This window comes from Candoia aspera, chromosome 4, assembly GCF_035149785.1.
Source record: "Candoia aspera isolate rCanAsp1 chromosome 4, rCanAsp1.hap2, whole genome shotgun sequence".
Classification (NCBI taxonomy): domain Eukaryota; kingdom Metazoa; phylum Chordata; class Lepidosauria; order Squamata; family Boidae; genus Candoia; species Candoia aspera.
The window spans coordinates 82,553,215-82,564,096 of record NC_086156.1 but is presented as its reverse complement, the minus strand read 5'-3'; the positions used below and the strand labels follow the sequence as shown (position 1 = coordinate 82,564,096).

At 35.8% G+C, this 10,882-nt stretch overlaps 1 protein-coding gene across 2 annotated transcripts in view; it reads left to right on the top strand.

Moving 5' to 3' along the window:
- The first annotated feature begins 272 nt into the window (after nucleotides 1–272).
- The window catches only part of SKAP1 (src kinase associated phosphoprotein 1), a 430,242-nt gene continuing 419,632 nt past the window's right edge, over nucleotides 273–10,882 (top strand). The window contains exons 1-2 of one of the 2 annotated variants that reach the window (XM_063300799.1): nucleotides 273–394; nucleotides 8,314–8,416. In XM_063300799.1, the coding sequence (XP_063156869.1) occupies nucleotides 343–394; nucleotides 8,314–8,416 (155 nt within the window). In that variant the 5' untranslated portion in view covers nucleotides 273–342. The remainder of the gene's footprint in view (nucleotides 395–8,313; nucleotides 8,417–10,882) is intronic. The other variant, XM_063300798.1, reaches the window with a different exon arrangement.

The window sequence follows — 10,882 nt, the reverse complement described above, 5'->3', positions numbered from 1 at the left end:
CAAATAACGTATTCCTACTATCGCCTTAGTTAGATCAAGGCAGCATAGTCTGGATTGAGGAAGGAGGAAATGCTTCCCCCCAAACAATTGAGTTACAGCTGCATTTCTGCCTCTCTCACAGGTGTCTGTTCAGCCTTATCTGTTAGAGAAGGAGGGACTTGCAATTGTAAAGGAGGCAAACAAGGCCCTTCCCTCTCACTGTAGAGAGTGTTGAACCTCTTTGCTTTCTTTTTCCTTAAGCAACTGCTAATAATAGCAGAAGCAATCAGTCCCTGCAGATATATATATATATATATATATTGTTTTGGTTTATTTGATTTTTTCATTCTAGATTTGTTCCTAATGAAAGCTGCAGCAGATATCCTTCCTGAGGACATCCAGAAGCTCTTCAGAGGTAACTATAAAGTTCTTTTCAATAAGTAGCGTGTCACCTATAGCTCAGATGTTTTGTGAGGAAAAAAAAGATCAAAAGATGGCAGCCAACACAAGTGCTTTTAATTAAAGAAACCTGAATACAGCTCCCCCTCATTACATAATGTGGATTATATATTACCTTAATTTTTAATCACTAATTATTATTAGGATATTGTTAGATTCAGAATGGACCATGTTGTTATCTCATTCTTGTGAAATGGCACCTCATGGCTGTCTTTTGGGAAAACCTATTTTGCAGCAGGAACACCATCTTAAAATTGCAGCTTGGTAAATAAAGAAATAGACATCTCATATTTGATTTATGGACATTACAGAATTGTTTGGGACTTGGGCATGACTATGTTAAAAAAAAAAGGTCAACCAATTAAGTCCTCAGATTACGATATGATTTACTGCCAAGCAAGAGCATATAACCCTCCCCCCCACGCTACCCAGGACAAGATGAAAATTTAGAAAAAAATAGCTATAATTTCAGTACAGGTACAATGCATCTTGTTGTAGTGGAAAAGACTTTAACTAGTAAGTTATGTAAGTTAGCCTACTCAGTGAAGGCTAATTGGTACAGGGCCATGTTGGGACATTTGTATTTCTTACAATTCTTTAAAGTGGATTAGGAAAAATAGCGTTCGAACAGAAAGATGCTTGTCTTCTGTAAAACAAGGCATGCAGTAACTAGTACCTCATGTGCTTTTTGTGCTTTCTTTTAAAATTCGACTGTTATGAAAAATCTACCCAACCCCCATTTTCTCTATTTCTCTATCTATTTCCCATTTCTAATATTTCTTAACCTCAGCATGGGCATTGTTAAAGACAGTGAAAATAACTGCTAAAATTAGGGCCCTTGAATGATTATTTTAAAGCCAGTAATTTCTCTCTGCCTTTTAATGGATTAATCAATTTAAATAAATGAGCAAATTGTGGAACTCTATCATGGGCTTTCTGAGGTGGTAAAAGAAAGGTAAGGATGTAAAAAAGCGACTATTCATTGTTAAGCGTAAATTAAAATCTTTAACATTTTCTTTCATTCTTTTCTGTGGTAATACATGGATTAAAGTTTGTCTTCAATGACTAATCAGTTAAAGCTTTAATGCTGCATTGGAGCTAAACTCTAGATTATGGCTGCTGTCCTATATACTTGGAGTGAGCAACATGCTGGCGACATAGGTCTCCCTAAACCCTAAGATTACAACAGCACTTTGTGTCAATGAATTGCTCATTTTAAGTGCCATGGTTTTTCTGGGTTTTTAAATACAATGTTTAATCATGAAAAGTGTCTGGTAGGATAGCGAACCTGAATTGAAAAAAAGACACCCCCCCTCAAAACTGGCTCCAAATTTTCAGCCCTAACTGCTTTGGTGATGTTACTTAATCTCTTCTACTTTCCTTGTGGCTTTCACAGGCCTGTTTTTTTAAGTGTGATCTCTGGGTTGCCTGCCCTTGCTATATATGCTTCTTGGGAATAGGTTCGATGAATGCCAAAAGATTTGAATTTGGGGTAAATAGGGCTTTTCCTCATCCTCATCTGCATTCCAGGGCAGAAAAGTATGCTGGCATATATTGCTTTTCCTCAACTGCCCAAGAAGGGAGGAAGACCAGTGTACTTCCTTGGAATGAAACCAGTGCAATTTTTCACAAACTGAGGCCTTTTCAGGGACTCCCATTGAGCTCAATGGGACAAAGTTAATGTAGCAAATTGTTATATACTGGAGTTTATTAGCAGAGAGGTACTTTTGTGGGTTTCCCCCCCCAAAGTTCATCACTGGATACTTTGCAGCTTGACTACAATTGGGTGATCATTTGCTGTTTCACCTCCATGAGCAGAATGATTTGTCTCAACCTTATAAATGGATTTCAGTCTGGAACATAGTTGAGAGATTATGAAAACTGATTCTAATGCAATCACTTGGTACACCAGAGACCCTGCCACAAACTCAGATGTCTACTTTACCCCCACATCTACACCAAGAGTACCACCACAGGCCCCAACAAGCACAAAATGGGTTGGGCTGACATGCCATCATCTGCAAGCAATACACCTCTGCAGGACAAATGGGACAACTTTGCTCAAAAGAATTAATGGACACAAGTCTGACATCAGGACTCAAAACAAGGACAAAGTAGTATCAGAGCATTTTAACCTCCCTGGGCACTCAATTGCAGATTTTAAAGTGACCATTTTGGAAAAATGAGATTTTAATAGCACCATTGAGTGAGAGGTTGCTGAACTCACATACATCAAAAGGTTTCAGGCTATCTGAAAACGTCTGAACAAACACAATGGGTTTTTAATATATTAGAGTTTTTACTTGAGAAGGAAAACATGATCTGCCAAACATATAACCTGCATCTGCATAACCAACCTGTCTCCCCTCCCTTCCCACAACTCATCCTGATTTAAATCCTACATTAGTCCAGCCACTGTATGTATCTGATGGAGTGAGCTGCAGCTCTCAAAAGCTTATAGCTTTCAGTACCATTTATTAGTTGAAAAAGATGCTACCAGACTCCTTTAGAGACAGGAAGGGATACTGCATCCTAAGTGCACCCTATTATTTTCTCCTACATAAATTGCTTACATAAATTCATATAAAAACAACAACAAAGTATTTCATTCATTGATGGTGGTATGTGTGGGCATTTAAATGCTGCAGTGGACATAAGATTAACCTATTTGATCTTATAAGAAACTGCAGAATGCTTATATGTTTTCTTTATTGATAACGTAACAACAACACAGCTGTATTTTAGTCATTGACCAATATATGACAAAAGACTTAAAAGTTTACAATCATGCCATTAAAGATAACTTATAACTGCAAGTTGTGAAAAGAGTACTGTACTCATTTTTTTAAAAAAGTGACAGAAACCTATAAAATTACTATAAACGTATTTGAGAAGTTATAAGATTAATTAAGATTAAAGTTATATCTAAGGTATGTAATAATAGTGAATAATAAGGTAATGTTCTGTGGTCTCAAAAAAAACCTTAAAGCAAGCTATAACAGTATAAATTGTACTAAATAACAATAAGTTAAAGACAACAGTGCAGATGTAAGCTATGTAGGTCTGATTACTTTTAACTAGCAATCAGTTCTCCATAAATTTTGCACACTGCTGTAAAAAACAGCAACATAATATGTTATAAGAGAACTACAATCAGAAAGTGATATGGAAATATAAAATTGGCCTGTATAGCCAGGTGATTTGCAGGTAATGAAAAAGAAGAGTACTACAAGTATTTCTGTAAAATAAACAACATAGGAGGATATGCTGGATGGTTTCAACTTGAGCAAGGTTTGGTTGTTCCAAAACGGAGGGTATATATTTCCGTAGTATGGTGTAACACTGCTTATTCAGTTTTGACTCTTAGTCATGCTGAACTAAACCTTACTTTACTTAAGGTTGGAAAAAGATTTACTTGTAAGAAGTAGGCAACAAACTTCTCTTCCTATCCTGCAGAATTTCTCTAAGTCAAGCCCTTTGCTGCATCACAAAAAAAAAAAAAGGAATGGGTTTGATTCAACTCTTGAAAAAGGAAGGTTGGTGACCTTGACAATCTCCCCACATCAAACAAGACAGGTCTAACCTCCTAGATATGCTTAATACTGCTGTTTTTTAGAAGAACAATTATTTATATATATGTATGTATATGTGTGTATATATATATATAAAGAGTTTTGATTATAATAGTAAAATCTAATACAAATAAACTTAAAGAAAAAAGAATAGAAAGGAGTAAAACATGCAAGAAAAAGAAAAAAGGAAAGTAAGAATATAACATAAGAAATATGTAAAGAAGTGACTTCCAACTTTCATCACAAATTTAGTGATTCTTTACCCCCTCTAAGGTTACAAATATTTCTCTCTTCATCCTATATTCTATCTCTTATCTATAAATAAATCTATAAAATATCATCTTTTCAGTCCTGGTGTTGGCAGAAAGTCCATAAAGGGTTGTCAGAAGTAACAACATATCTTATTTTAATCTTGATCAAATAAACCATCTTTATACTCCTACTTCTAACAATCTTTAATTGTTCAAATATTGTTGTAGGATTTGATTTCTCTTCATTTCTTCTTTGTCCCATCGCACAGAGTTCTTCAAGACTTTAACAGGCCTCTTTTGTAAAATCCAATAGGAAAAAATTATCCAGGTCACTCTCTTGGTTTGTCATTTGTATTTCCCTGTAATATTTGAAAATCTCAGCCAGTTTCTTTTTTACATCCAATGAAACATCCTTTTCTAAGTCAATCTCTTGGCCTTTCAGTTGTAAATCCATATTCGATACCATTTTTGTCTTGTCAGATAAAATTTGTTCTACATCTGTCATTCCTTCAATAACATCTTTTGGACATAGTCTATCCATAGAAGCAGACATCATTACTGACATTGCTGATATTGTGGCTACTATTTTCTGATTCCATTCTTCAAAAGTCTCCTTCAGTATTTTTATTGTTAAAATGTTTTGCAACATTTTACAGGCTTGTAAATCTTTCCTCTACCTAAAAAATTTAGTCCCCTCTAGTATACAGTTTTTGAAATAATGAAATTGCTTATCTTTGTTATATCTTGTAAAAACCAACACAGAATCTATTTCCCATGAGAAGCTGTTTGTTCTTTATAATTCCAAAATCTTATTGTAAAAGTTTCAATATTCCAATTTTATCTGGACTCTTAGTCCATTTATAACTTTCTAAGATCAAAATCTTGCAGATGATGGTATATTTTATCAATGTCCGATGTAGAAATTTGTTATATAAGGCCTTAGAGCAGCCTTTCTCAACCTTTTGACCCTGGAGGAACCCTTGAAATATTTTTTAGTCCTCGGGGAACCCTGCACATTCAGGCTCAAATATAGGCCAGAAGTCACAAAATTATTATATTCATTTCACGTGTAGGCCTGTATATATGTATTAACAATGTTCTTAAAATAAACATAAAGAATCTTACATCTTTAATGTGCCTGAATTAAAATAATTTTTAAATAAATCATGATCTCCCAGGGAACCCCTAGTAAACTCTAGTGGAATCCTGGTTGAGAAATCCTGCCTTAGAGAAAGGGAAACATTCAGTTCATTTTGATATTTGGTCTTCTGAGTGCTAACAAAACTGCCTTTACAAAGATATATATTGAAGAAATTGAAAGATATATATTGAAGGAAAATAGGATGTCCAGTGCCTTTAATTTAAAAGCTTATATTTCCCTCCAATGTTTTTCAAAGTGATGTTCAGGTAAGAGTTAGACCATAATTTTGAACTAGAACGCTATCCTATCTGTTTGCAGTGCTAACATACAGTTGCAGAATATGCGCAGTTAAAAAATATCTCTGAATATGTGCAGTGTTTTTTTATATCTATAACCAGTTGTGCATACAACTGATTATTTAGGAGGTAGTTTCCAAGCAGGCTTCTAGAAATTAAGAGCAGTGTGACTTAGTCTCTTCTGACCTTACACCCAGTTCCACTGTTGTGATTTAACTTTTTCCTCCTTTCATCTCATTTGTATACCTATTTAAGGTAGTTTTCCTCTTGAACTGTTCCTTTAATCAGCATAATTATGTTTTTTCTCATTGAATGATACGTCAGGAAAGCTTTATCTGCTAAATAAGTATTGGGCTGCTACTTCCACCATAGTGTTAACAAAAATGTTCTGTTGACCTGCCCAGTGTTGCAGGGATTGAGTGAGAACAGATTTTAAGAGGTGTTGCTTGCAAATCACTTTTTATGATTAGGTCACAAAGACTTGATCCCCATATGTGTGCGTTAGTGAGATGAAAGGACTCTGCATATGCTTGTGGACTCTGTTATCAGTTCATATGTCCCCAGATTGAGTCAAGAAACTAAAAGCAGTTTTTAAAGCTAACTCCTAGAGATCTTTGTTTTTTTTTAACTGAATTATCTTCCCCATCTGAACATGTGGTCTTCCTTTCCTTTTTTAAAATGGAGGATGTGATACTGTCAACTCATTTCATTTTTCTTCTTTTTAATGTTCAGTGCTTTATTGTTTTGAGCTGACATTTCTCGTAAACAACTCATTTTCAGCACCTGCCACCTTTCCTTTAGCTCAGATTATTTTCTTGTTAGCTGACTGTTTTTAATTGAAGTCTTCAGATCCCCTTCTAAAGAAGGAGTCTTCTTTTCCTGACAAGTAGAGCAGACTATGAATGGAGATTAATTGCATGTCATGCTCTCCTATTATCAAACTTGCTGCATCTTTTACAACCCAGAGAGTCTCTAGGCCTTCCAACAGTGAAGGTACATTCCATCAATACAAGCTAGAAAAACAGACTGTGGTGTGAACTACCATGTCTGCCTTATGTGTCATCGGAAGTGATCATATTGTTTAGAAAACACAGATCAGAAATATGGAAGTTGGCTTGTCAAATATTCTGTCTACATATGTAGATTTTCAGTTGTTTGTGAGTATGTATGTATTACTTTACAACATAATCAGAATAATAACAGATTGATTTATAAAAGAAAAATTGCTAAGGCTTGAGGCTACATAGAAACCTGCTCCCTAATCTTGGCAGGTGTGTGGGGGCAAGCTGTGTTTATTCAGTGGTGAAAGAAATCTATTTAGTATACACAGTCAAAAGTATTTCCAGTATGTCAGGGTTTAGCTCTAATGTCCTCTGGCTGACCGTAAACTGATTAGGGCTAATCTGAAATGCAGTTTTTAAACTGGCAGTCTAAAGGACATTTTTCACTGGATTTTGAAATCTGAAGTTCTATGTGTTTCCAACTTTATGGTTAAACAGAGCCACTCCATTTTTAATTAGGTAATTAGCTGTTATTCTCTTCACAAGTTTTTCTAACCCTTCCTTCCCCATCCCAACATTTTAAAAATGTATTTGAGTACAACTTCCAGAATTCTCAGCTAGGACATACCATTCTAGATTGGGAAAGGCTGTTCTTGTCTTTCTTCGTTTTTTTCCTTCCCTGGGAAATGTTGGCATCTGAACTTGCTTGCTTGTATTGCCTTTTCTGGTTATTTTATAAGATCACAGACATGCAGTAAAACTAATGTAATTTAATTTTGAGCTGTTTACATATCACTCTTCCTGATCCAGTCTGAAATTCTGTGTCCAGGCTTCCTATCTCATTTCCTGGCACTATAAACATGGCTGATATCTGTGGAAATGGGCAGGAAAATTTGGGTGTTGGGAGAAATTTGCAGAAGCGATTGGCATTTTTATTACAATGCATCCTATTGTTGATCTAATATAGCACAGGAATTAAAATTATTATGTACTTTTGTCTTTTTTATCTATACATATTATGCACACCAACAAAGAGTCCAAATGTACCAGGGAATAGGCTATGTCATCCTATTACATGTATATTTGGTTGTGCAAAATAGTTATATATTGTAGTACAATATGTGATGAAGTAGCCCAAGGAGAGATCTCATATCCAGGGAATGAAATCAGTAAAAAAAAAAGAAAGAAAAAGGTTTCCATCTTTTCCTCTCTATGTTTAGGGATGTTCTTTTTTTAAAAAAAATGTGATTGATAAAGTAAATCAAGAAATGTTGAATTTTTGTGGCCTATATAAATCATAACAACAAAGCAATCCCTTCTGTCCACACACATATAATGTTTGTCTATTTCTGCTTTTCTAACTTGCTTTCTTTTAATGCACAGGTCTTACTCTGTGCATGTTAGAAATAACACTACCATTTATTAATAGATTTAGCTTTGTCATTTTTTTTTTGCTATCTTTATGAATGTCCATTCACCTTTAAGTTATTTTGTATAAGTTAGGTTATGAAGTTCTGTTTATTTGTTCTCAGTCTGATAATCTGTCTATAGTTTATATAGCTGAATAAAATCTAATTCTTCTTTCTCCCATATTTGTAATCTTTTCCCCAACAGAAGTTGAAGATTACCTGGAAAGCCTACAGAATGAAAGCCTTAGTGCTAGAGCACGGGTACAGAGAGATGAAATCCTATTTGATATTGAACAACTTAAAGAGAGGTGTGTATGTCTGCATGTAGTTCTCATGAGAGCAATTTCTGTGAGGGAGAGAGGAGAGTACATTGTCTTAACTGTTTTCACATTTATTTCTGGCAAGTCCATTAATCCACTGTTCTGTGTCTGACAATATCCAAAAAAGATTGTACCACTCAACGTGAATATTTGTAGCTCAGGGTTGAACTGTGGGGTCCTTGCTGCTCTCTGAGCCCTGTTGTTTTCTTGCAGATGTTTCATTGCCAGACTAAGCAACATCTTCAGTGCAAAAAGGGAAGTGGGCCTTGCTCTCTGTTTATATACCATGGTTTGTCCAGCTTGTGTTGGTGGGGGTGGTTTTCTCTCCTTGTGAGTTCTTTGATTGGGCTGTTGTTTGCTGCTTGGTTGATTGACTGAGTTAATGGTTCCTTGATTAGGGTATATTGTGCTGTTTGATTGTTCATCTGGTGTTAATTCTGGTGTTAATCTTTGCCTATCTGGGTGTTGATTGCTGGGGAGGAGGTGTTCTGGTCTTTTGGCTTTTCTATTGTCTTTTGAATGGTATGTAAATGTTGTTTACCTCTTTGTGTCTGTTGATGGCTGCTTTGTCTGAGTATCAAGCTTCCAGGAATTCTCTAGCATTTTTGGATTTGGCTTGGTTTAGGATGCTCACAGTTTCCCAGTTGAAAGTATGGTTAAGTCTGTCCATGTGTTGTGAGATTAAGGAGTTTTTATCGTGTCTTCTGACTGCCAGTTGGTGTTCATAGATGTGCTCTGCTAATCTTCTGCCTGTCTGTCCTACATAGTGGCTGCTACAGGCCTTACATTGTATGCTGCAGATGACTCCTGTTTTGTCATCTTGGGCTACCAGATCTTTTGGGTTACTTAAGATGTTTTGAAGAGTTTTAGTTGGTTTATGTGCTACAGTGATGCCGTGTGGTTGTAACAGTCTATTGATAGTTTCTGAGATGTTTCTGATGTATGGCAGTGTTATCCTTTTCGTAGCTTCGCCAGCAATCAACACCCAGATATGCAAAGACTAACATATGAATGAATGCTTGCTGGCACTCCCTGGCTGCTGCTGCTGGGCACAAAAGGCGAAAGGGTGGGAAATGCCAGCAAGCATCTTCAGACCCAGGCTTGATAGATATCTGTCCAAAACTAAATCCCACTGCAGTTAATTGTTCTTTTGATTTCATCTTAAGCTGTTCATCTTCCCATATTACTAAGTGTTGATATGTTAACCATTTCTCTTTGCCTGCTGTTTCTTTTCTATAAAATGCTTCCTGTTCTGAGACCTGTAAACGTATTTTCCGGTACAACCTGGGTTTATATTTATTCCATATCCTTAATATGGCAATTCTCACATAATTTTTGAAATCTACATTAACTTTATTGTACCATAAAAACCCATGCCAACCAAACATCTGATTATGTCCTTCAAATTCTAATGTTCTCCTTGGGTTTGGACTAGATGAATTATGAGGCCCCTTTCAACTCTATTATTCTAGAGAAAGGATGTATGACCTGCTCGGTGATGCAGAGAGTGATAGAGATAACCTTGGAGAAACTTTGCAGTTACAAAAACAAAACCCTGCTTTAAGCTGGGGAAATGAGGAAAGTACAAAAAAGAAATTCAAATTGGCTTCCCCCTAACTCCATGGGTTATAAGAGGAAAGGAAGAGACTACACAGTCAGGGTTTCAAGATTCTGTTAACTGTAGCCTATATCCATAAAGTCAAAGTTGTGGAGTCTGTTTCCTGATCTGGTTACCTCAAAGAGCTGACAGGTATGAAGAGCTCAGTGGATAGAAACACAGGAATCAGACTTATCCCATGTTAGGGTTAGAGTGGAAGCCTTTCAAATAGCTTTATTAGATTTTAGGTTACAACAGATCCTCTACCACCAAAGTATCAGCCAGGGGCCTTCAGATAACTTGCTATCTTATCCTTTTAACTGGAAATGCTAAGGACTGAACCTGGGATCTTCTGCACACAAAGTTATGATCCTCCTGTGCATGAGATGGTAGTGTTGGTAAGAGCAGCTTAGATTTGCTAGGACTTGAGGAGTTTTGTAGGAAAAAAAACAATCCTCCACAATAGAAACAGGCTAATGTTCAGCTAGAATGTCTGTATTTGAGATCCCAAAGGATAGATAACAGCTTTCAAACTAACAGGAACTGGGGAGATATTTGGTTCAGGGCAATTGAGCTTTCAGGAATGATGCATAGATTTTTAAACAAAAAAATCAAGGGTGAGGATGGATTTTTAAATGAAAATCTTATTAGTTTATTTAAAATGCTATGAAAAAGGAGTATTTTAAACAATTTTATTTAAATGAGGAATTCATTTAAATCCATGTTCTAATTTGTATATTTGTATACTTCCTGAACAAGCATGCATCCTAAAATTAAATTTGTTGGCAGCTAAACAGAGTGTTGATATCAGAGTTGGGCAGTATTTAACTCCCCAGATATTGCTGAATTCCAGCTCT